The sequence below is a fragment of the Anopheles marshallii genome, chromosome X (genome assembly GCF_943734725.1).
Source record: "Anopheles marshallii chromosome X, idAnoMarsDA_429_01, whole genome shotgun sequence".
In the NCBI taxonomy this organism is placed as follows: Eukaryota; Metazoa; Arthropoda; class Insecta; order Diptera; family Culicidae; genus Anopheles; species Anopheles marshallii.
Window position 1 is genome coordinate 10,403,285 of NC_071325.1, and position 26,991 is coordinate 10,430,275.

At 43.1% G+C, this 26,991-nt stretch overlaps 1 protein-coding gene across 1 annotated transcript in view; it reads right to left on the minus strand.

Annotated features, from left to right (window-relative positions):
* The window catches only part of LOC128708592 (TOX high mobility group box family member 3-like), a 40,127-nt gene that overhangs the window by 7,145 nt on the left and 5,991 nt on the right, over positions 1-26,991 (minus strand). Inside the window, exons 2-7 of the mRNA XM_053803574.1 lie at positions 11,314-11,558; positions 9,362-9,659; positions 8,805-8,977; positions 8,516-8,651; positions 3,420-3,500; positions 2,934-3,338 (exon numbers count right to left, since the gene is read on the minus strand). Coding sequence (XP_053659549.1) covers positions 2,934-3,338; positions 3,420-3,500; positions 8,516-8,651; positions 8,805-8,977; positions 9,362-9,659; positions 11,314-11,558 — 1,338 coding nt within the window. The remainder of the gene's footprint in view (positions 1-2,933; positions 3,339-3,419; positions 3,501-8,515; positions 8,652-8,804; positions 8,978-9,361; positions 9,660-11,313; positions 11,559-26,991) is intronic.

Genomic DNA, 26,991 nt, shown 5'->3' on the forward strand with positions numbered 1-26,991 from the left:
GCTTATATCCATCAACCGCTTCGCCCCTTGCGCTGTTTGCGATATAATGCCATTCCGGGATCTCTTCCATGCCATCAAAGAATGTATTTTGATTTATTTAATCTGCTGTTTTATTACTATTTGAATTCATTCGGTAATTCTAAAATATTACGTTTTTGATGCCATGTGGCAACATGAGTGCTGACTGGCAAAGTGGTGAGTACCAAGGCGTGGAGGTAACACTGTTGTACTTTCGAAAGACATCCATTGTGTTCACATTGGAGATGTTTTGTTTGTTCGGTACGGTAATGCGCTGTTCCCCAATCGCACTGGATGTAAAGAGGTTATTTTTTTTCCTGCCAAACATAAGTATCTCTTAATACCAAAGGCGGGAATAGGGAAACAAAAAAAACAAGTATAGCAATGAACAGATTCTTATCTGCTGTTTGAATTTTAGACAACTTTCCCCACCGTTAAGCCGCAACGGCAGCAGTAAAATGAGATAACAGAAATGGAAATGTGTTCCGGTTAAATACGAGAGTTGAACCATGAACACCACATTTAGCCGATCGTTGTTGACAAAATAGTAAAGCAAGCAGATGGAACTGCTTCATAATGAATAGTCCCAAATGTAAGAGTTAGCATTTTAAAGGCATTTTTAGTGGACGAATGAAGATGGAAATGTATTCATCCGGTTCATCAATTGTTGGCTGCCAGCGTTTGACGCTAAAAAAACGAACAAAATCAAACAGCTGAGTGAAAGATAACAAATCCTGCTATCCAGTGCCAACCACGAAGAGCTTTGTCGTCGATATCTGTCCCAAAAGGATGGGGCATTTAATTTCCACTCTGTTGTTGTGCTATACATACTATTTAAGACAATTATTCTGCGAAATATCAGCAAACAAAACTACATCGCGATCACTAAACGGCCCATTAATGCAAAGTTACTGAACCGTTAAGTGAGCAGGAAAGGAAATATCGTAATCCCATTTCGGGTGGATATTATTTATTCCTTCGATTGCGAAAAAACAACTATATTCTGCATGTTTGCATAAGGAATCCTCCAAACCAAAATGGTAGAAAAATATAAATAGATATGGTCCCGTCATCATCATCATCGGCATCATTACGTTCATATCTGTTATTCAAATATTGACATACAGTGATGCGCAATAGTATGGCAGCGGTAGCGAGAGCAATATGCGGGTGGGGTAGGAGTGTGGGTACTGACATTACACACAAACGCAAAAAGGAACACGCGCGAAGGATGTCCTACGACTGCCAAATGTATAGGGACGAAGGATCAGGACAAAGAAGCTGGAAGAAGGTTGCCGTATTACAGGTGTGGACGATGGTACAGCATCCTACCCCCACCCGCTAAACTTCTCCTCTCACGAGCAGCCATGCATATATGAATGCATAAAATAATGTTTCATCTTCTATTCTCTTTAATGACGAGGTTCATTAAATTATTTACGATAAAAATGAGCGATTTTGCAAATGGATTCACTTTCGTATCAACTATTCTAGCACACTAGCAAGGGCATGGAAGAGCAATAGAGCGAGGGATAGATATAAAATAACAAACAGCTACAGTGTGGGCTAGAGTAAAGAGGATGAACTACAGTTCTATTTTGATCGTGAATTCATACGTCATTCTCGCGTGACATTTGTTCTGTTCGGGGCGTTGGGTTTCTTAGCACAATTAAAAAAACAAAATAGCAACGCAAGCTAACCGAATAACACATGATCGTATTAGCCGAAAAGCCATATACCCAAAAAGTTTCATCATTTTCCTAAATTAATCATAAATTGAAGATTATTTTTGTTCAGCAGTAAAAGGACCAAACATTCTGGATGGCAAATGAACTTAAAGGATAAGGTCGCATTATATATCGCATCGCCAAATTAGATTTGCATGCAGAACGATAAAACACTAAACAACTTTATGGGGCGTGTAGGAAATATGAAAGTTTGGCTAACAGCGATGTCGCCATCATTAATTCATTTACATCTTTCTAATCCATTTCTTTACCATTTGAATTTTAATGCAGCCATTAAACTTTATCGTTCACCAAACAAAACATCGCGCGGTCGCGGATACATGCTGCAGGGGAAAACTATTTCGTTTTTTTTCCCCTGCTTTAATGGTCACTCTGCCATAACGAACGGTTCCGTACAGTTTCTGCATTCGATCATTAATCATCTGCCAGTGGTGCCGTGACTCGGGGATACCTTCGGTCATTGTGTAACAACAAAAGTATGCGCAAATCTAACCAAACAGATACGCAATACATTGCCAACAGAAGCAGCCTTGATGCTTCTTTCGGCGTCAACTGACGTTTGCGGGCATACTCACTTACTTCAATCAGAGATAAGTTAGAAAACAAATTGAATATGGTAGTGCGTTGAGACAATTTGTAACAGTTTTGCTAAATCACATACGAAAGCTGAGTGGCAAAGTCTATTTTTGATCATGCTCGTACGTAGTACACGATTCATACATTAGATGGCGCTAGCTTCCATTCAGAATACTAGTATCGCTTTGGAATACTAATCGAAACTGGTCGGAAACCCCCGAAACAACTCGGTAAAGTTCGTTCGGGAGTTTTAAAATGAATTCTACAGTTTTAAGGCACTGTTTACAAGTGTTTAAAAATAGCCAACATAAAAAAGAACTCGGTTCCAACACACAGCTAACAATACCGAATATACCCGGAAGGATGAGCGTGGATGACTCCAGTAAGTGGAAAATCAATACACTCTACATACTTAATACATCGAATAAAAAAAAAGAAGCGCACTAGCGCCAGAGAAAACAAACTAGAGCAAAGGTTCTGGCAATAGTTTCTACCAGCGCATTCGCAGATGTTGAAAACACATGTTAACGCATGTACCGGCGTAATCGTAAGCCGCCGAAGGAAGTTTTACAGCAGAAGAGATGAGCGTACCTGCTGGGATGGCTTATACGACGATGCGTACGACGGTGCATAGTTTGAGTGTTGTTGCTGCTGCTGCTGTTGCTGTTGTTGTTGCTGCTGTTGCGCCTGTTGCAGTCCCTGCATGTGCTGAAGGTGACCGGGAGCTTGCGCAACGGCGGGTCCATTTTGAGGCGAGTGCTTCGAGTGGTTCACCAGATGATTGTTCTGTTGCTGCTGCTGCTGCTGATGCGGATGCTGCTGATGGGGATGCTGCTGCGTGTGCTGTTGCGGCTGTAGTTGATGCTGTTGCTGGGGTGGCGGCTGCGGCTGCTGATGGTGATGCTGCTGCGGTTGCTGATTCTGTTGCAGCGTTGCTTGTGGCGGTGGGGAATAGATTGATTGTTGTGGTGATTGTTGCTGTTCCCCTTCAGTACCCTGTACGGTAGCAGACGAAATCGGTAGGTGAGTGAGTGCTGTCACGTGCAAGAAGGCGGCGGAGAATGAGAGATACTTTACCTTTGACACTAAACTCGCTCGATACGCGGCGAGTGCTTTCAAGTAGTCCTTCTTAGCAGCTTCCGTTTTCTTCTTATACACCTGAGAACGAATGGCAAAACATAGGAACGTGTGAACGAATAAAACCACATTACAGTACAGCAATCGTTCGTAAAACAACGTACAATAACATTTTTCCAAAATATAATTGAGATCTTTACATGTCGCATTGTGGAAATGTGTAGCACCAGCAAATCGCGGTAAAAATGCGCCCCGAAAGGACACATCATGAAAGAAAATTCAAAACAACGCAAGAAAGACACACTCAGATGGCAAAATATGACCCAAAACGGAGAGAGCGGGGAATGGAAATGGAAGGAATGGCAACGACATGAAACTGAAACTTGCGCACACAAAATGATGAGGAAGTAAAAGAGTGATTCTCATCTTGAAAATTAAATTGAAAAACTTTGCAAATGTTTCCACTCCTCTGCAGCCATCCCAGCGAAACCAAACCCAATATACCCTGCTGCTCGATGATAGCATTCCTTCCCGCTTCCCCGCTTTCGTTCGTTCTTACTCTCTCCTTTTATCTCTTTCTCTCTCTCTCTCTCGGATTATATATATATGCCTTTCTCTCTGTCAATGTCTCTTGTTCTTGTTGGCTTAGTTTTGAGCTGCATACATAATGCTCCTATAAAGCTCCAGTATGCTCCACCGACCAAGTTGGATGAGCGAGATGCAGCTGAAAGGATGAAATGAAATACCTGGCAAAAGCGGGAGGGAACGCAGCATGGGAATGTACACTGTGACACTGTGTGTACACAGTACGCGCGGCAAAAGAGGGCCAATAGCCCTCGGTTTCTCGGTGCAAACAGAGCGAAGTAGAATGATGCTACTACTACGATTTGTGTGTCTGTATGTATGTCTCGGTGGCCTCTGTGCTTTGGCTGTGCTTCCCCTGTCCCGGTTACCCTTCCCCCCCCCCCCTCCCCTCTCCACGTCTTTTCCGGCAAGGATAAGAACAGATATCTGCTACTACTAACCACCCACAGGTCCACCCGATAACATCCATCCCACCGTTGACAGGGTAACTTGGGGGTAAGGGTGGGTTAAAAAAGGAAGGGAAAGGCAGAGAGAGAGAGAGAGAGCGAGAGACATGTGTAATGGGTAGCCCGTGCCGCGCGCATGTCCCCATTCTACTGCCGGAGTTGGAGAAACAGAAGAAGCAAACCCAGCACGCACCACACACCACCCCTACACGCCCTCCCCCCCCTTCCCTACACCGACTGTCGAGGTGTTTCGTTTCGTTTTCGCTTGCGAACATGATGTAAGACTTTTTCCGACCAGCACACGAGGAGCCGGTTGTTTAAACGAAAATTTCACAATATAAAGCTCATCATAAAGAACCAACATACACACACACCCACAAACACACAACTACGCAAGGACATTGGGAGTTGGGAGTTGGGTTTTGGGGGGGGGGAAGGATGAACGAACGGAGGAGGAGGGAGAAATTCGTTATGTTATATAGAGCGATACGACATACGAGAAGAGCAAATAAAATTGCATACACCCTGCTATTACTGTGCAAGACAACATCGGGGGTGACCAGAAAATGGAACGGCAAGGAGTGCATTTTCGGGATATTTGTTATCTTTTTGTGTGCCGCGCTGTACGTGTGTGCGTTTTAAACGTTACTTTTCTATTTGGTTTGTTGTTGTTGCTTTGTTTTTTTTTGCACCAACACCAACAAAAAAAAAACCCATTCGTTCTCCTTGCAATGGGGTTCCATTATTCATCTCGATTCAACAAGAGAACAAGCCCAGAACAAGGCCAATTTAACTAAAGCCAAACGGATGTTTGCTAGCTTCGGTCTGATATAATTGAAGTTCGAGCAATGAAGCATCAGTTTTATATCCTTTTGAGCTGGTGCGAGGCTATTCAGTTTGGGTTATATTTGTTATTGTTGCTATTGTTGATGTTATTGTTTAATTCCGAAACAAACAATCGCGGGGGGGAGGGGGGTGGTGAGGCAAAGTACATCCCCGCGCTGGGTAATCGGATTCCAATTGTAGCGCTGGCAATTCAAGACATTCTGGCATCTTGCGGGCGAAAGCGAGACAGAACGATCACTTTTCGGGGCCAAAGGATGTTTTACGGCGGGAGGTGATTAGAAGAAGGGGATTCTGCTTGGTATGCTTCCTTCCTGCTCGTATCGCCTAATGAGACGCTCTTGTGAAGCAGATTATTGCAAAATTCAATTGAATTTCATTTCTTTGGAAAAAGGATTCGCTCACTGGGAGTGTGAAGATGGCGATGTATCTTCAATCTTTCTCCCACCCATCCTCCCCTCCCCCTCCCTCCCTCCATTATCTTCCAATTTAGGAAGATATTCTTGAACGACTGGCGAACGCCGGCATAGATCAATATTGGTTTGAAGACATCTACTCACTAGCAGAAGTATGTGTGTGAGAGAAAGAAAGACAGAGATAGAGGAGACAGATTGACTGATGTAAAACGAGATAGAGTATGTTAGTGTTCGGGTCCGCTATTGCAAACTATTATTGCCCAAACAATGAGCAAGTTCGATGCGCCTCCATTTGGGGACCTTACGTTTGGTACACGGTTGCGTAAACATTGTTGCAGTAATATACCTTCGCCGGAGCTGGAACTTCGCTTTTGCGTACTTCACGAGACCCCCCCCCTACGAATGGAGTAAAATATAAAGCATGAAAGTATGCTCCCGGAACAGGAAAAAAACAAAAGGAATTTATTATAAAAATGGAGCACGACTACTTGACTAAAGGAGCGAACGAATAGCGCGTAGAGAATAGAATGAAACTGATGAACATTATACTTCTCTTTTTCACTCTTGTTGTACCCGTAACAAACAAATCTGCAACAACTCAAATCGAATTTTTAAGTGCAAACATGTGAACAAACAAATACAAACAGAACTACATGGAAAGCACAATGTAGCTCGTTGCTATAATCGTATAAGTATTCATCTCGGTCCGATGCAGCAAAGAGTCGCGTAGTAGACGTTTATCCAATATCTCAAACACTTTAAATTATTCATAAAGTAACCGAGGTACGCTATTATAGCAGACCGCTATAATCCGGTGAGAGATCCGCATTTGTCGAATCTTGGTACAATATCGTATATGCTTGACTGCTATTAGATAGCCAAGCTAAACGCACAGTTGCGTTTGTTTTATATTCGCTCTACATTGTAACTCAAAATTGGTCAAAGTTTGGTGCAATTTACTCTTTAAACTTTGATAAATCATCATTCATAAGTTTGTTTTGATCTGAGCCTGACGCTGTTCAAACTACACGTACCAAATCGCGTCAGATCGCATCAGACCAGCAATCGCAGACTGTGCCATAGTTTGCCGACTATTTAAAACTGTGTGTTGTTCGGCTGTGAATGTTTTTTTGGCAATGTCACGACTCATTGAATTTATAGCAACAAACACATTCCAATGAATAAAGTCCTTTAAGTAACCCAAGCAGCATGTTTCGAAGCTGGATTGTTTATAGGAAGCAATTTATCGGAAAATTAATCGCAGACTGTGCCATAATCTGCCGACTTTTTAAAACTGCGTGTGTAGTTCGGCTGTGAATGTTTTTTTGGCAATGTCATGACTCATTGAATTTATAGCAACACTCACATTCCAACGAATAAAGTCCTCTAAGTAACCCCAAGCAGCATGTTTCGAAGCCGGATTGTTTATAGGAAGCAATTAATCGGAAAATCAAAGAAACGATACATAAAACCATGTTTTATAAACGCTTGTTTGGCGCTGGCGGTAACTAACAGAAGACGGATGGCGCACATAAGGAAATGCAAACAACAGTCAGTCGCATAACAATAGAACCAAACAACAAGATAAGGTGGTAAGCATTCTGCGCGCGTAAACAATATTCTCGTAGAATGCGCTATAAAGCTCTTATCGCAATTATTATTATGGCAAAGGTTAAGGAGACTGAGTGAAATGAACGGAAATGAATAATACAGTGTATTTACAGCGTTTGAATACAGTCCCCGGCCTATGGAGATTCTCGGACACCCAGATTTTGCAAATTTGACTGCTGAGTTAGTGTATAGCAGCATGGGATTTGACAGCTCAGTAGTTTATAGCAGCGGATATCATATTTGCACGAACAGACGAGCCTCTGCTATAATAGTGTCTTCGGGACTTTCTGGGCAATATTTCATCATTTCTAGAGCTCTATTCGTCGATGATGCTATAAATAATGAATATATCTATATTTTTATCACCATTGCCCGTGTTTACTTTCACTGCATACGAATAATCTACACCAAGCTGATATCCTAACATTAAAAACCGTTTGTTACACAAAAATAAACAATTTAAACTATTCAAAAACTGCAGCACGAACTTCAAAGCAGAAAGATGCTATGCACAGACCGAGCAGGATAAAGCAACAGCTCAAATTGGAAACTTCGCTTCATCGTAAAACACACGCTGCCATAAAACCCTCATCACAAACGCCACATGGAGATTACAGGAGTGGATAATTTGGTGCGGTGAGTTGTTTTCTTGCTTTATTGCTTTCCGTTTTGCTTCTTTTCTTCATAGATAATTTTGATGGTTTTCAAAGAAAAGCAACAACAACAAAAAAAAACCGGGAAATGAGCAATAAGACGCACGAAACAGTGCCGGAGTAAAAAGAAAGTATACGTAAATTCGAACGGTTGATTGAGAGACCGGTACGGTACACACGGAAGCTGCAGAGAGCTGGCAGCGAACGGGCCGGGGCGAGTCGATGGACAGGCAAACAACAAACAAAACAACAATAGGACACATAAACGTAATAGGCTGCGATGTATGGCGGAGCGAGGGAAGGGGAGGGGAAATGTAGGGGAGGTTGATTAGAAATTTAAAAGCATATTTTTGTAGAGAGGTTCGCGTCTTGGTGGTGTACGGAAGGAAGGCGGTTTCGGCGAGGGATGGAAGTTGCGGCACACTTTCACCGCACGCGAGGTTAACTGTTGCTTACACCACTAACGCTACACATATTGCTGGTTGCGATTGAATTTGGAGCTGCAGTTTTGCCGGCTGTGCAAGCACGCGGGGCTTACTTACATTTTTATGCTCCGTCGCTAGCACGTCCCACATGGAGGCAACGATTTTGGAAACTTCCCCGAACGAGGCGTTCGGATTTTGGCCTTTTATAGCTGCCTGCGTGTCGCGGAAAAACAGTGCATAGGCAGAGACGGGTCTGAAAACAAAAACAACGGGAACAGATGTACCGGTTAGTGGCTGTGCAAAGTGGAGCAGAAGATGCAAAACAACACACAAAATGTTGCCCCACAGCTAGAAATGGGGGAGAAAAAAAAACGAAACAAATTGCACTAAACCAAATAAAACTTACTTCTGTGGCTCGTTCGGATCCCTTTTTTTCTTCTTCTTCGTGACCTTGGGCTTCTTGGCGGCGGCTGCGGCGGCGGCGGCGGCTGCTGCCGCCGATGCCTTTATCCCGGCCGCACCGGCCAGCGCATCCTCACCGTACGACGGTTCGGACGAGGGACGCTTCAGGGAGTTTGCCTGGACCGAGGGAAAGGGACACAGATGAGAATATAAGCGAAAAAAAAAAAAATACACACACATAAAAAGCCGACCCGAGTCCGGGAAAGGTCGGAAAATTCGCAAACACCGGAGCGTTGAAACCGATAAAGGTAGAGAAGGATGTAAAAAAAAAAGAACACAATGCGCGCAAGAAAGAACAGAAAAAAAGAGCGATCAAAAATCGGTGCCCAAAAAGGGGGCAGAAAGGGGGTGTGAATCCTTTTTTCCACCCCCTCCCTCCCTGCTTCTCTCATTCTCCGCCCCACTACCCCCGGGGGTGTCCCAGACGCGCACACACACACACACCCTCGGGTGGGCAATTATTTATCAAGCGGTCCCTAGCCCCACTCCCTCTCTCCCCACCTGCCACCTTCCATCCGCTCTTACCGGAATCGTGTCGTCGCTGTCGTCGCTGGTGGTGCCGTTTTCCGTCCCCTGCCCAACACCGTTCTGGGGTGGCGAGCGCCCAATGAAGCTGAGCGCATTTCCGCCAACGAGCTGCTGCTGCTGCTGGGGTGATAGCTGTTGCTGCTGCTGCGCGGGTGGTACCATCGAGGGGGACTGCTGGGGCGGCTGCATCACGTGCAGCGTGGGATTGTTGTTCGGACTAGCGTTCAGCTGATGGTAGGTTGGCTGGTTCGGTGACTGTAGCGTGTACGGGCTGTGTTTTTTTGTTGGAGAAAGTGAAACGAAACGTGTGAAAAGGTGAACCGTTCGGGGTGGGACGAAATGAAACAACAACAAACGAGCCACAACAACAACAAAAAAATGCCGCCCGCAGGGCGCATCGGCGATCAGCTGGGCGTTCGCGCGTACTACTATAACCTCCATACGCTAACGTAACAGGTATAGGAGCTTCTTCTCCGCGCGCGACACACGACGCGCGCTGGTGGTAAAAAAAATGCCGCTGTTCTGCCCCGTGCTTTTTTTTCCGGCCCGGTTTCATTTGTTCGGGTCGGTTATTTCTTTTTTTTTTTTTTGAGGGTTCAAACCGGCACGTTTTGTGTGTTTTGTTTTGCTTTGGAACAACACACCACAGGCACCACCACGGGGGATGATGATGCCTTCATGTAGGCGCGTTCTTTGACGGCTCGATAGCTGTAAAATGTATGTACATCGGGAGTCAAGGTCAAATGCGGAGTGATTTTTTTTTTGCACCAACGTCAGGTGAAAGTGTGTTTTTGTTTGTTTGTTTTGTTTTACGAAGGGACCAAAACAACTGAATCACTGTACGATTGGTTTGCTGTATATGGTGTCAAGAATTTCTGAATACAAATTGTGATTTTACTGTGATAACAATGAAACTGCTGGAGGTGGAAATTTCTCTCAGCCAAATTGAGCTACAGCAGAACGCTTGACAGATAACATCTAGCTCGTCTAAAATAAATCGGAGTCTAGAATAGTATCAACTGCGATTTGACAGATAGACGACAAAATTGGGGCATTTCTGGGTTTAAGAAGACAGAATTCTCCAACTCTTTCCGCGATTTACGTAATGTTGCATCTGCATTCGGCAGAAGCGAAAATTCGTGGTGCACGTAATTCTTTACTCTCCTCGCGAACCTTGCGTTTTCGAAATTTTGCCTAAATGTTTAACATGACGGGTATGAAACGAATTACAAGAAGTTGTTACAACCTTTTCATCCTCCTAGCTATTATATCTAGCAGAGTTCTCACAGAGCACAGATCTTTTGGAGTCGTCAGAGATCTCAGAAATCTCAAATATCTCAGAATTCTCAGAAATCTCAAAGACCTAAAAGATTTCAGAATACTCAGAGATCTTAGAACACCTAAACAATCTCAGAATCCTCAGAGATTTGAGAATCCTCTCAGAATCCTGAATCTCTGAAGATCTCAGAATCCTCATTTCTGAGAGATGTCAGAAACCTCAGAATTCTCAGAATCATGAGAAATCGCAAAGCCCTCAAAGATCCTAAAATCCTCAAAGATCTAAGATTCCTCAGAGATCTCAAAATCGTCAGAGACCTCAGAGTTCTCAGACGTCTCAGTGCCCTCAGACATCTCAGACTGCTCAGAGCCCTCAAAGATGTGAGATTCACGTCACTACGCGGCATCTTTTTAGCCCTAAAACCTTGGAAGTCTTGGGGTAACTTTTGTAACAAACCTTGACTTCTTGTCCGTAGCTCGAGAGCCAGGCCTGTTCAAAGCAGAACATGTCTTATAGGTCGTCAAGCCTAGAGATACACTTCATCTAAATCTTACAAAAACTCTTTCAAAGTTGAATAACTATGCACAAGTTCCTCGCATTCTATTGTTCTAAAGAAAATGTGGATGATGCATCTCCTCTGGCTTACCTGTGATGGTTCATATCCTGGTGCCATTGGCCGTAGCCTGACTGCTGCTGATCTTGCATCATTCCCACCATATGGCCGGACTGTTGTTGCGAACTGCTATGCATCTGATACTGTTGCTGTTGTTGGTGCGGTTGCGGATGATGCTGCTGTTGTTGCTGGGGTTGCTGCTGTTGCGACTGCTGCAGGTGACTGTTCATCGACTGTATATCGAACTCGTCATCGCCGAACGAAGGTGTATGAAACGTCTGAAACGAAGCATTAGGCGACAAAGACAAAAGGTTAATGAGGTGTGCATTAGATGTTTATGCAAATCGGTATTAGTCCGCTGGGTGTTGCATGAGCGGAACCGGAGGTAAACAGCCATGCAGTAAACATGTCATCCCCGGGACGGACATTCCATTACGCCCTTTTTTTTTTGTTTTACCGAAGGTAACAACGCACATAAACAACAGATTTGGCGTACGGCAAAAAAAAAATACAGAAGACTTTTCCGTCCGGTGCATTCCTATCTCCTGGTGTTGCATGTTCTACCACCGCTCGCTCACCGTGAGTGCCACCTGTTGACGCAGGAAGCGTGTATCGGCGCCTGGCACGGTTCCAGCCGCGGTGTAACTGGCGTGGCGATAAATTACTTATTTATTTGTGTGTCTGCGTCCACGCGGCGTTGAGTGGACCTTCTGGCGGTGAACGCACATCATAACTCATCCTTACCAACTAGATTGGAGCGCGAGGCTTATGCAAATGTCATACGCTAAGCACGCACTTTTATTGCAACGCTCAATTGAAGGTTTCCAGCAAATTCTTGGATAGACCGTAGTCTGCAAAATTGCAAATCTTAATACCTCTCCCAGCGGCAATCGAATTTTAATCTCGTGCTAATTTTAATTGAATATAGCTATCAAACGGGTCAGCTACTCCAATGCCCTTTTACAGTCTTCCACACAACTTCCAGCGGCAGGTACCGCAGGAGCACACAGTGCTTAGTTGTTTACCGCGAAAGGATACCGTGGGAATGGAAGGTACAAAATCCCGCTTCAGCACTGACGCATGCACTTTTCCTTGAGACGATGTCCTCCATTAAGAGTTGAACAGAATAAAATGCGACTGTAGTTTTTAATGATACACTTTGCGTCCACAGTCCCCCCCCCCCCCCATCCCCCTCCTCCCCTTCACCGATTGCACACCGGGCGCTCCTTTTCTCACCCGTCAATCGTTGTTTCGATTTTACGAGCAAAACTATACGAGCGACAAAACTTTTTACGACCACAATCGACTTAGCCGGTCGGTTTCCTTTTTGCCACCTTCACCATCGCCCAGCGCGACTGACCTTCTGTACGTACACCGTGCGCGCACCCTCCATGACATGTCTTGAATTCACCGTGCAGGAATTATGCTCGGGATGGGATGGAAGAAAGGCAGAGAAGGTCACCCATTTTTCCGGCGCTGGGCTAACCCGTTCGCCTCACAACCTGTGCACCTCGCAGGAAAGCGAGACGATGATAGAGCGCTGTTAAAGTAGCGTTTTAACTACGCAAATAAATACACCGGCACCTTCCTGTCTGTCATTACCCAGCCAGTGTAGGAGTCACCACGGAGCTAGAATGCGACGGATATCACCAGTTGTACACTCCGGTTTCCAGCGTTTTGTTATTACAGGAACGTACTTTAGCTGGTTTTACGACCCAAACAGAGGAGATGCAGTTTTGTTCGTGCAGCAAAATCTGGATGCACTCGCCGATCAATTCTGGACGAGCGACACTGTCCGGGGCGGAAGTGTTGGAAGTCTTCTTCCAAATTACCGGAGGATAACACGTCTTTCCCACAGGGGAAGGTTCTCGAAATTTAATTGAGATCTAAGATCATTGTTTCAGAGTTCGTACCGTGTAAATCAAACAGCAAAGCGATTGGAACTGCCATTCGCAGCAAATGTTTGTCAAAGTGTGCGACAGTAATCTCAGGATAGTAGCAGTTTTATCGGCACATTTGTATGCAGTTCTTGGTCACGAATTCGATTCAGAACGCGAAAACGTAACGAATCAGCGTCCCGGTCTCGCTAATGGGTGAAATAATGCAGGGTTTTTCAGAATACAGAACAGAGGATGCGTCTTCGACAGTTCGACGGTATCAGCCAAGTACGATCCGACCAGTATAAACGCGCACTGAGTACGATTTTGATAACCAAATGGTGTTAGTTTTGATCCGAAGAAATGTTAGCTGCATTTATTGAATTAATTATGCTTTACTTATTGAAAACTACAGTACATGTAACATACTAACAACCATCGTCTGGCTGTGAAAATGCATCCTAGGACACGTTTATACTCCTCGGATCGTACTTCACTTGTGTCGTCGTAGTGGTGTTGTGGTAAAGTGTGGTGCCATTGTGATATCATGTGCTTGCATTGAAGTCTGTCTGCTGAGGTTGTGGTGTTTCCTAAGGTCGTTGAAATGTCATGTGTTCGCGTTGTTCTGTCATCTAAAAAAACCCTGTAACGACGGAACAGATCAGTACATCCGATGTGCAAGTGTTGTCCAAAGACACCGAACGTAACGCACAAACCCACGACCCAAGCAGCACAACCGAGTTGCGTGGGTTTTTCGGTGGCTATTTAAAGTGTGTTGCGGGTGTCGCATACCATCGCAACGGGGCCGAAGTGGGTCATATCGCCCGCAAACCGCGTGTGTCGCGCCTTCCCGTGTCCCGAGGAGTGTTCGTTTCGGACCAGCCAGCCTCAGAACGTGGCACTGCTGGCACTTGTTTAAATGTTCGGAAAAGAAGCGCCCCATTTGCTGGTTGCTTTGCCATCGCACGCCGAAGATAAATGCGCTTCATTTGCTTCGCCCCAAACAGGACAGAACACAACAAAATCTAAGCACTATTGCTATCGGTAGGAGAAAACAATATAAACAAATAGATTAAAATTCGATCCGTAACGCAAGGGTAACACGCGCGCATTAGTTGCGTTTGTTCTATTCTCAACGACACTAACAGCGTTCCGCCTGGGCAGTGATAAGCTCGCCGCTTTTTCCCAGCTTTCTAATTGCACACAGATGATGGTATTTATTCCTCGCCTCCGTCCCGATCCCGAAAGATAAATAATTCAGCATCGTATTAGCAAAACAATCCGCTGCAGATAGTAAGAAACTAAACATACGTCCCACTTTTGCACCAAACGGCGTTTCGCGCATACTGCGTTCGACCCTGCTCAGTTTCCGTGTTTTACCGCGGAATGCGCGTGTTATAAGGAAACATGATTGCAAAATGCAAAATGGCGTTGATAAGCCATGCGGTGGCGAGGGATGATAAAGTACGGGGCGGCCTTACCGCGGCCCGGGCGTAATAATGTTACGTCTATAGTAAGGTTAAAACAATAAACAGTTGCGTTTCACGATGCTCGTAGCAAACAAAAGCCCAATACGCGGTAAGCAAAACATATGCATAGCTTAACATTCTTGGAATAGTATAATTTTATAGTGAACCTTTAAGAGCTGATGCGTATAGTTGTAGTTATTATTCACAAGTATCGTCAGTATACTTCTACGTTATACTTATACGACGAGAAATTCATCGTTTAGTAGTACTACATAATACTAGATAGTACTAACAACTAACGTACAGTAACGTTTAGTACAATATAGTACTAAAAACGAAAAGTTCATCAGCCGCACAGCCCAGTCAGACTGCGCACTGTTAATTTACCCATTCGAGCAGTTTTCTTCGTCAATCTGTATCATTTGCTCATGTGTTGGAAAGACGGTGTGGTGGCATCCCAAAATGCATCAAATAAAACAGTGTTTCTTTGATGTTAAACATGCTTTTAAAATGTTTAAAACGTTTAACAACATTTACTCTACCAGTGGGACATTCTCGGTGAAAGATTGTCCCTTGGTTTACCGTATAATTAAAAGGGAAATGAAGGTAAAAGCAGCATTCCTAAAAGATCCAATGTAAACATGTCAAAACTGCTCGTAAGGGTAAATTACTAGGTTCAGTAAGGGTTATTTAAGGGTAATGTAACAAAATTTGGCTGGCTGGGAGGTTCATCGTTTGACAAATGTTGTGAGAGGCCACAATCACTAAGATTTGGTGTTATGTCAAACGAGCTTTGAAGAGTTTCCATGAAAATGACATTCAAAAATAAATTAATCTATAACGGAATTCGTTTAGACCAGACCGGAAAAGATTGTTTATATTTCTAGAATGTAGAAAACATATGCTAACGTTGTCAAACAATCAAAATACTCTGAACAATGCTTATTTTGAGATTTACCGAGCTGACATACCCGAAGTACTCGGGCATGAATTGACTGACTTTAGGAACTAAGAGAATTTAAGGCGAAACCGTGTTGGTGAGTGCTATGATTTGCTACGGTTTTATGTTTCTCACCACAAGACCTATCAACAGGAACTCGTTTAACAGAGTTTCTCTTTTTCAACAGTAATTTATCTTTTGTTAGGTCCACTATGTGGGCTTGTAGAATCAATTTCTATATAGTTAGTTGAATCATACTTTAATTGGAATCTGTTTGTCTTTGTTCTGAAATATCATCTCGAAGGATTTACAGTTTTATTTTGCGCGAAGCTTTTAAGCTCCTGTCACTCTTTGCTCGGACGAGAGATATATGACAGCGCGCTGTGTGTTTTAGTACAAGATAGCTCTGGACCTTTGTTTAAACAAAGAGTTATATCTCACACGACCTTATCGGAACTTTTTCGTCTGTTAATCGGAGCAAACCTTGTTTAAGAATTTGATTTGAATGAAAACAATAACATGTACTAAAACATAAAATGCTTGAAGCATTTCATTCACTAATCAGTAAGTTTTGTACTAAACTCGGAAGAGGTCTTATGTCATGGAAAGAGAGATTTTTCAAGATGTTGTACGTTACAGCAAATCATTAAACTGTCATCATCATTCCCATTTCTCATTGTTCACTCGCTAGTTAATTAAATGTACTAAAATGCAAACACCGAGTGAACACCAAAGATTTTAAAACAGCATAATGAACTCTCCCGTACAGCAGCGGTGCTAATCACAACTCCTTTCTACTGCATTGTAATTATAATGCAACCCATTTTAACAGTGGGTCAGCTTGTTAAAACTGCTAGCTATCACCACTTGCACAACCCGGTACAGACAAAACGGTTAATCAAGCAAACGTACAGACGAAGAAAACTCGTCGGAACAAATAACTACCTCACCGTGTTATGCACAAACAAGTAAACGAACTCATTCGGGGTTTCTCCCCTCCCGTCTGCCCCTCTGCCACCCACAGGGAAAAAGCTGGTAATGTGAAAACATTTTTATGATTTCCCGGCCAGTATATTATGATTGTATCTTTATTTCTCCTCACTTTACCAAATTCTGTGTGCTTCATTTTACACTCTTTCCCTGTTTTGTGTGTGTGCGTGTGGGGTTTTTTTTTCATGTCGAACGTGAATTCAAATAAATATTTATGCAACCCCTTTGCTAACCTAGCCTTGGACCAGGTTTGGTGGTGGCAGAACCACCGAACAGGGAAGGGTACGCGATACGTATGTGTTTGTTACACGAATTGCCAGAAAACAATAGTAGCCCATTGTGTCACGTCATTAGTTGCAACAAGCAAACAAACAATCCCGGTTCCAAAGTCCAACCATTTTCTACCAGTTTCCGCAAAGTTTTCTCTTCACATGAGAGAGAGAGAGACCGTGGCAGATATGTGCAAACAGCAATGTTAATGAAGGGACTTTAAGAGAAAAAGACACGTGTGTGTGTGTGTGGGAGGGAGTGGGAGAGGGAAATAGTCGGAAACAAAGTGGGTAGTATGCGCACAAATATGCTGCATGTGCAGCATGAATAAATGCAATTCCTCCCACTCTACATCCCCCCTCCACCCACCCATCCACACACATACATACAGACAAACCTGAAGAAAAAGGGTGATACGGCGAAACTGGTGGAAAACTTACTAGTACAGTGAAGAAGGCGGAACGAGGAGTGGGGTTGAGGGGGAGAGGGGGGTGGTGGAGAGGGTGAGAATATCATTTTCCACTCGGTTCCCTTTCCACCGCCAAGCGTATGGTTTGGCCTTCTCTATCAGCCGCCACAGCAGCAGCACTACAACAACAAGCCCCGCAAAGCTCTCCGAATGAGGTCAATCATGTTTCGAGGAACCGATATGTATGTGAATAACAAGAAACACAACCTAATGCCGTAACGGCGAAGAAGCTGGTGAATGTACGTTTTGCGTTGCGTGGCCCAGTGCCGAGACATTCGCTGGTTTTCGAACCGCACGGTGTACTTTGGACAACATTTAGTACAGCAAAACTCGAACGATAAGTTCATCGACGAAACGCGTTTGACACTGTACTAAAAATGCTAATAGTGTACTAATGGGGCGATTTGACAGATAGTCATCAATTCAAACATCGGAATCGAGCATGCACGAGTTCGGTATGCTTTTGGGCAGTCAGTTATCTGTCACAGAGGCGATTTGTTTACTTTTTGTTTTGTTTTTAATATACAATCGGTTGTATCGTTTTATAAAAAAAAACTTTACTTTTTGTAAAATAAAATATGTTTTTCGTTCGACGATCGAAGCTTTCAAGAAATAAAACGATGTTTATTGATGCGTTTCGTAGCGTTATTGCACTAGCGAACGGCATCTATCCATCAATCACCCTACCAGAGTTCGGTTTGACAGATAGCTGAAAGAATCATTTGGTAGAATCGGTCAGGTCTAATAACCCCATAATGGAGCTGCTTTCAGCTGCAACAAGACAATAAGGGTGCGAGCAAGCGGTATCACCGTGGATCGAATCGCATCTGGATCGGCTCCGTCTCGACGCACGAATTGATTATCCGTGGTAAAAATAAGTCTAGCAAGCCATCCTACAACGGGCGGGCATGACCCAGCAGGTCGTTAAACCAAGAAGAAAAGGCACACACAGGTTTTATAGCTCCATCCTATACGGGCCAAATGGGTCAGAGCCAAAGGTTTACGTTACACGATGTTCCATCCCCAGTGCACACCGCACCAATGGGAAGGAAAAAAAAATCCTTATCGCAAATGATATTCTTTCAACTTTGCAGCCGTAATGTGAATAAGCAACGCATGTATAATAAGTGGAACCGTACCAAACAAACAAACAAACAAACAAACGAAAAAAAAAACACAACAAACAAACATGCTTGTTGACCGTTGTAGAATGCCGGTGTATTATTCTAAAATGTTACCGGTTTTGATAGCATGCTTAATGGCGACCAACGACTGTGAGTAACGGACTAAGCATGCGAAGGGAACAAGTAATAGAACGGATAACCGATGATAAGACGGTGGATTCGTTCGATAAGACGGAAAGGAAAAACATACGACCGAAGTGTTATGAAGGAAATTCTACATGGAAAGTGCTTATCTTTGTTTGGGAGAAGCAAATAAACACTGGCAAGATAAGGGCATCGCACATGCTTAGACGTAAATGCAGGCGTGCGAGGCTAGTGCTGCTGGGCAGGAAGCCTATTTAGGTATCAGCATAAACGGAACACAGCACTTGATTCGGCGCGTTTTTTTTCGATTTCTTCGCCGGTTCAAGCAAGGAAATTTTCATATCAGTAAAGAAATATTTTAAAACAATTTGCTAGCCGTTCTAATCAATTGATTCCGCTAACACAAAACGCGCGAAAGAAACCATCAATAGAAAGCGACCAAGCCTTAGTTGCCCAGATGTAATAACAGCAGCAAAGGGAGGGGGGGCGAGAATTGGTTCGCGTCCCATCTTCATCGGGTTCTTGCGTATCGGTTCACATCTTTTGGTGCTGACTCGTTACTAATGCAGCTATTTTCGATTGGGCGTTGGGTGGCCCATGAAACAAAATCATACAGTTACAGTGGTTTTTATTAGATGACGCCTATCATAACAAGGCGCAGCACATAACATTGTGTTCACACGAGAGACAGAGTTGACACTTGATTAACTTCCGAAATTATTAGAACGAAACGAGGAAACGAGAATCAGCCGCCCTATAAATAGAGAACAGAAATAGATACCGCTCCCTTCTCCCCAATTTAAACATATCACCAGTTAAACATATAACAAAAATAATAATTTTCCATTCAAATTCCTCCTTCAACGGCTCAGCTGTCAAACTACGCAGCGAAGGATGACAGCTACGTTGGCCCAACCCTATTTTGTACTAAAAACTTTAGCTTAGTGTCATTTTGCTCCCATATGAGCACAGTGTAACTAAAATCATACCACAACACCAGTACGATGGTAGAAGTGACATTTAGATCAATAAATGCAGTAAATATTTCTTGGGATAAAAACAAACATCGACCGGAAACATACACTAAGCCAGTTTTTTTTTTATTTGACGTTTCCAAGCTTATTCGCTTACAGCTCCCCTTACAAATGGCACGCAAATAAAGCCTAAGAAAAAAGGATTAGATTGTTTTCCTAATGAAAGTAGCTGACCGTAGCTCGACAAATGTAAAAACATACCTTTTTGATGGCTGATCTGAACCAGATTAGGACAAGTTTCCCGTGTGTCCCGTGTTTTAACACGGGAATTTCGTTATGTCAAATTGCTATGTCTTTTACAAATATGTACAGAATGATAGAACCCGGTACCTGATGTATTTGACTGATACAGGCTAAAAGATTAGGCTTTCTAACTTAAGGTATGATCTACTCCATTGTTTGGTTGTCGAAATCCTTCTCAGAGCGCGTTTATACTGGTAGGATCGTACTTGGCTGATACCGTAGCAGGGGTTTTGTGGTAAAGTGTGGTGCCATTGTGATATCATGTGCTTGCATTGAAGTATCCGTGCTGCGGTTGTGGTGTCTTCTAACACCATTGTATTGTCATGTGCTGCGCTTGTTGTGATAGGCGCTTGCGTCGTTCTGTCATCTAAAAAAACCCTGTAATGATTTCAGCGGAGAACGCTTACACACGAACATTCGCTGATGAAAGGAACTGATACAAGCGAATTGATGAGATTCTGTTGCTGTTTTTTTCCATTATTGGCCATTGGTTTTTTTTCCATTATTCCATTATCCGACTATCGAAAAGAAGCTACGTAAATTTCCACAACTGAAGATTCTGGGAAATTGGACCAAGTCTGTTAAAGGTTGGATAATTGACATCAACACGTGTACGCGTTTTGTTTTTCTTACATCCATTTGTATTATGTTGGGCATGTTTTTTTTGGTGTTGATTGTTTAGATGTGCTTGTTATTTTTGGAATATTAATTTGCTTAGCTTTTATCTCCATCACAAGCATACCGATGGATAGGATTTTGGAAGTGTTTCCGTTTGATAAGATATCCTCACACCAAAGCTGCGCGAGATTAGATTGCTGTAATTTAAATTTTTAATGACGCTTTCGTCACTGTGTCGAGACGATCGATCTGAGCTGGCGAAGAAGGAATCAGGTGCACAACGAGGAGAAGATGTGTTGTAGTGTGGGTGCGAGAAAGAGAGATGTGCTGGATGCGTTATCACATTACGGTGTACAGTGTGAAGATCCCAACAGATGTAGTGGAGGTCTGCTGATAATGTGTGCTTACAACACCAATTCGCTGCTTCATAATTGAAACTACAAACACTACTACAAACGCAGTTTGAAAAGACCCGTGCGCAAACGGTAAAGTCGGGGTGTCTCTGGGACGGGATTTGATCGCAGGTACAGATTTTGTTCGTGCCCTGCATTATCCGGTTTAAACTATTCGTCCCGCCCAAGAAGACGATAGTTCGGCGGTACTACCCTCCACCAGAAGCACCTACGTTAGACATATCCACTATCGCTATTTACAGACTGTTCAGCGAACCTTGCACCAGGTGTTCGCGCCCGTTCCACGTTGGGTAAAGTTCTTTGAAGCGTGCAAATAAACAAATAAATGAGCTATCGCACAGGAAGCTGGAGGCGATAAAAAGGTATTGCATTATGTCGTCGACCCCGCTTCCTGTTAATCCGTAGCAAAGATCTTACCCATTTCGTTTACCTTGCGGAAAAATAAGAACGAAAAACCCACCAACGTACTCGCAAGAAGTCGTCCCGTCTGCATCGTTGCATGCCTATTTCTCAAATGAACTGGCCATATGCCACATCAAATATGTTCGGCAAAAGCTTCGTTTTTAGGACACTGTTGCATTGAATTTTGGACAGCACAAAAACTCATGGTAGAGGATCATCAGTAAGGCAAGATGGGTCTCAGACTTACCAGCCTGGATGTAAGAAACAACAACATTGATTAAAGCGTTGACTCAATGTTCTACTGTGGGTTTAAGGTACTCTCTCAGACAGACCTGATGCCTGATAGCCACGTCACGCCATGAGCAAGAGGTGTTAGAATTAGCATTTAGAATAGATTTTACTCAATTGCTAGTAAGCTTAACTACCGTATCTACCCCAATGGAGTGATGTCAGTCTCTTCGCAGTTCCCATCAATTCGCCTGATCTGATTTGTGTTCTTCTGCAACTCTCTGATCACACTTGCCCTCTCTTCTTCGCCTCTCCCAATGTCTACATCTCACACAGGTCTGATTGTTTGCACTACTGATAAACTAATCTAGCTTAACATGGTTTCGTTTAGTACGGAAATAAAATCTTCGCCTGCTTTAGCTCCAATTCTCCAACAAAACTCGGTCTCTTCGTACCCCACATCGACTTCGACTCCCAATCGCAGTAAGCTGGACGCGATAGGTTTTCCGCGCGATAAGAACTACCATCGCTACAAGGTGGAAGAAATCGTTGCACTTTCATTCGTGCAGGCGAATAGAAATGCATTGTCAGATGTACGCTGCCGTCCCTATCTCGCACTGACCCACATAGGGATGCTGTGTGGCGTGTGCAAGCGAACGCATAATAGAAAGCGACTAGACCTACGATAAGTGGGACAGCTTACAAATGGACACATGAACGGATGACCCGGAATGAGGAGTTGCCTATTTTGCCACACTGCGCGCGATAAAGCGCGATCGTCCAAATAAGAAGCAAACAAACGACGGTGCGTACCTGCTGACAGTTCGCCTATGTACACCTCCAGAGTTAGACGAGTTCCAATTTTTAATATTTCCGTGGAAGGAAATGTTGGGTGGTAATAAAATAAATCATTACCAGGCAATCAATTGGATTATTGGAAACCTCGTTGTCAGCCGATCATCTTACAGCTTAAAAGCTTTTCGCACCTTGGACAAAAGCACGTTGCGCGTGTGTATAATTCGCAACCCGCTACAGGAAAAGTGTCTAACGCTGTGTACGCTGGGTCGTTTTCCCCCCACCCGGCTATTAACTTCGTGAAACATGTCCTGTCAAAAAATGGACGGTTTTATACGACTAGTTTTGCACAAGTTGATCGTTTACGATCGTTTCTCCAGCGCAACTTCGCGCCTCACATTAGCAGCTCAGACTCGTAAAACGTAAAATAGCGCGCAAATCAATGTGATTGGTTGGTGTTGTGCGGTCGATACTGTCAACGATTGAGTAAGCAGCAATTGATATTTATCGTGATTTAATTATTTTAACATTTCATGACAACGTCCAGGGGTCGGGCTTAGTGTGACCTCACAACGTGACTTCAGCAAAACTGGCGTGTAAATTTTAAACAAACATCACAGCAGTGATTACGACTCACTGGCTGTGGATTTTACGGTGTTTTACCATAAAGGTATCTGCCAAGTTCAATCCCAATGCGACAATGCGTTCATCGAAGGATGAATGTTTTCGTGTTCCCCTTTCCAAATCTGCATGCAAGTTTGCTCACCCACCCGAATGTGAGAGTGTGTGCGTCATGACAACATAGTGTTGTCTGTGTTTGTGAAAAAATTAAAAAAATGTTTATGTTTATGGTCATTTATTGTATCGTTGGCAAATGTCATCCAACGGTAAATTGGAAATGAACGTTTTTGTTAAATGGGATAAAAGAGGCGGAATGAACCTCACGGAATGAGTTCATCTTCCTTAGTACTATGAGTTCATTACATGACAAAGAGTTCATCTTCCTTAGTACTACGAGTTCATTATTCTACTAAGGTCAATATTTAACAGAGTTTATTGTTCTTAGTACTACTAGTTCATTATTTAATTGAAATTATTCATGAAACTAATCCTTAACAATTTTTGGTACTTTAACATTTATGTACTAAACTTTCTCGCTGCTAGTAGACATGACACAGTTAATAATAATATTACAGAATAATTCATTATTGAATGCAAAGTTCAAGTAATGAAGGCAATCACAATTTATCATCACCTTCGATTGTTCTTGAGTCTATTCTTTAGACAAAAAATAGTATTTAAAACACTGCATGTAACCCTGCTACTTACAAACCCATGTTTGCCAGGCTTACGTACGGTTACACTCTGATTTTTTTTGTGTTGTTTCGCACTCCGGAAGCAGGAATAGTGCGTGCATTGTGCGTGCACATCGTAACCCACAAACCGAATCACCTTCCACAAAGCACAACCGCCCAACCCCATGCAACCCACTGTAATGGTCGCATGGTTAAAACAATCGTACAACGCCTAACCTCAAAACCGTAACGTGCATAAAGCCGCTGTTAGGCAATCAGGAATCACACACAAACGCACAACAGTAGACAATAACGCACAACACAAAACAAGGTAGTGGAGGGAAAAAAAAGATTACCTATTTTTCGCGGGAGAATTATGCACCGCGAGTGTTGTTCAACGCGCTTGCTGTACGTAACAGCGCAACCGTTGATATAATTTCCTTTTAACCCTTTTTGCATCCCTTTGCTGTGGAAGGAAAGGATACCATTATGCAACCTGTTGCCAGGCTTAAAATCATACCCAGATTTTAATATCATTATTCGTCTATTTTTTGCTGCAACTTGTCATATCTGTTTAGAAAGATGTTGGAATTTACCGGTCTAAACTTTCTTTAAAATTTAATGAATTTGTTTAAAATATTTAAAATGAACATTACTCACTAAACCTTAAGCGTATCGTGTATCATGGGCTTAATCGCGATCAAGCGTTCATTAGCTGTCAACGGATGAATGGGTACTATATTCTACCATTTGATAACATTACCTGGACTAGATAGGATTAAATGTCTAAGCAGATGTGTGAGAAGTCAGCATGACTTCCACTGCACTATCGATCTTGCCTGTGATATTGGGCAAGATCGATAGTCCAGTCGCTTAACATCGCTTAATATCGACGCTCAACAGTCATAACGAACTGAATTCACTAGATATTTACATTGTTGTATTTTCATTGCGCAGTTGCACAACAACGTTTTTTTGTTTTGTTATAAAACGACAAACAGAAACCTTGTTAATTCAACCCTTTATCTCCCTTTCAGCCTCTGCCTTCACTTAAACGCGCTATGAGTGAACTATTCTATGCACGAAGATTACGTTCTTTGGCATTTGCATGAACGTTGTTTTCTTTGGCATTCTAATCATCCCACACCTAATCTCGTCGCCCCCTCCCGCCAACGCAAAACCCACCCACCCACGGTACCTTCCCGGTCTACGGTGGGAGGGAGAAAGCAAACAGCTTGCACAACACACAGCGGGCGAGCAGCCAACCAGCAGCGAACGAAGCGTGAGCGAAAAGGGCAACAAATTGCACTAAACAACGCGGAAGCGAAGAAAATCCAAACCAAAGCGGAAACGCGAACGGTTTTTGGAAGGAAATGCTTCGCAGCAAGCAAATTAAACTGCTCCGCTTCCGAGTTGCAATTTTTAAATAGAAATTAATGCACCAGCAGCAGCGGAAACACCGGTGACGGTGGAAGAACGCGACTGTGAGTGCATGTGTGCAAGCCACTACATGTTATAGCATTGCAAATACATTGACAATAATGTAATAATACATTTCAAAAACTTGTTAATAACGAGCACTTCAATCACAAACGGACACAAAACGAAGCAAACACACGCGGCACAGTTCGCCTGACGTCGCTGACATGCCAAATGGGGACAGATTGCAATGTTTGTGTGTACGCGCTTGTTTTGGGTTCACGCACTCACATGTCGGGTGAGTTTTTCAAACAAACAAACAAAACACGCATTTAATTGTTGATAAACTCGTTGTTTCGCTGTTGATTTGTACATTGTTTTCGTTCTGTGGTCTTTTAAATTTGGTTTCGGTTGCACATTAAAAAGGTGCATAACAATATATTCACTTTAAATAGATTGGGTTGTGATGGGGCGTGGGAGTAGAGTGTGTGCGGGGTGGAGGGGGAGGGGGAAATGTGTTGTAATGTGTTGGAAAAGGAAATACAGCTATAAACTATTCGCCGTTCGGTAAGGCAAAAGTCAAAGAGAGAGAGAGAGAGAGAGAGAGAGAGAGAAAGAGCAATAGTGAGGAAGGGGTAACATTACTTCTCCACTAACTAAAAAAAAACACGGTAAGAAATGGAGTAGCATGATTGTTGCGTCAGTCAACAACAGTTTCGGGGATTGAATAGGGGTTGATGGGTTACATGAAGCGGTGGAAAGGGGAGGGGAGAGATATGGGGTTGAAGTCGGAAACTATAACTGGGTCCAAAAACGGTCCACCTCACTCCCAATACCCGCTCCACGGTTTGCGTTCCACCCCTTGCATCAACAACCTCTGTCGTCATATTCATCACAAACTCTTTCCAGCGCTCAATTGAAGCTCATAAAGTTTTGCTCATGCTAATCACATTGACCTTCAGCTTCTTTTGAGATCATTCTAGCATCGTCGCATAGGACTTCCTTCCCCTGCATCTCCATTACCCCACCTTCTCTCCTTCCTCCTCTCTAGCTCTCCCTCTCTCTCTCTCTTCCTTCGCCTCTCCCTCTCTTTCTCCATCTAATTTTTCGACCATTCCAAACTGAAATATCATTCCAACGCTTTTTGATGCAATCATGTTATTTTAACACTACAAATCAAGCGTTACAAGCGCATTTTTTTCATTAAAGGATATTTCATAAATAATTTCACATTTTACGTTAATTTGTTAACAATTTTTGGGGTTAGCTTCGAAATTAAACAACGATGTGTTAAAAACTAAGGTTCACACAGTGGAACAGTGGAATTATTTTACTCCGAAAAAATTTATGCAAATAACATTCTAGTGCTAAAACCCAATTAACAAATCGACGAACGTTGCATGAACAATCATTACCATAAAGATGAATTTTAAGTTTTATAGCATTGCGCACTCTTTTATAGCACTAGTCACTTATAGCATAAAGGGAAGGAACTGTAGAAGGAGGAATAATAAAACAAATTTACACAGTGGATGGGAGGGAGTTGGTGGATGAACAGTATTCATCATGAATGGTAACGAAATTAATTCTTGGTACATTTCTATTCCCATTTCCCAATTGCTCCGAACGCTGGTATACGCCAGCCCAAAAATCGTTATCTGATGTTTTTGTTGGTTTTTTTTTCCTGTATTCCTCTCTCCATTCCTCCACCACTATATCAACCTATCCCCCCCTCCCCACCAGTGACTTAACATTCCCTTCTCCTAGTTTGTGTTGCTGTTGTTGTTCGACCTTTTTTTTTGGCTCTCCTCTTACACTTTTCCACCACCAGCTCTTCCGGCATCTTCTTCTCTTACACATTTCTTGCTTTATTTCTTCGCGAGATTTCAAACGCTTCTTCCATCTACACATTTCTTTAATTGAGTTTCTATTTCGAAACTCTGTTTTTATTTCTCTTGCTCTCGCTCTCTTTCCTATCTCC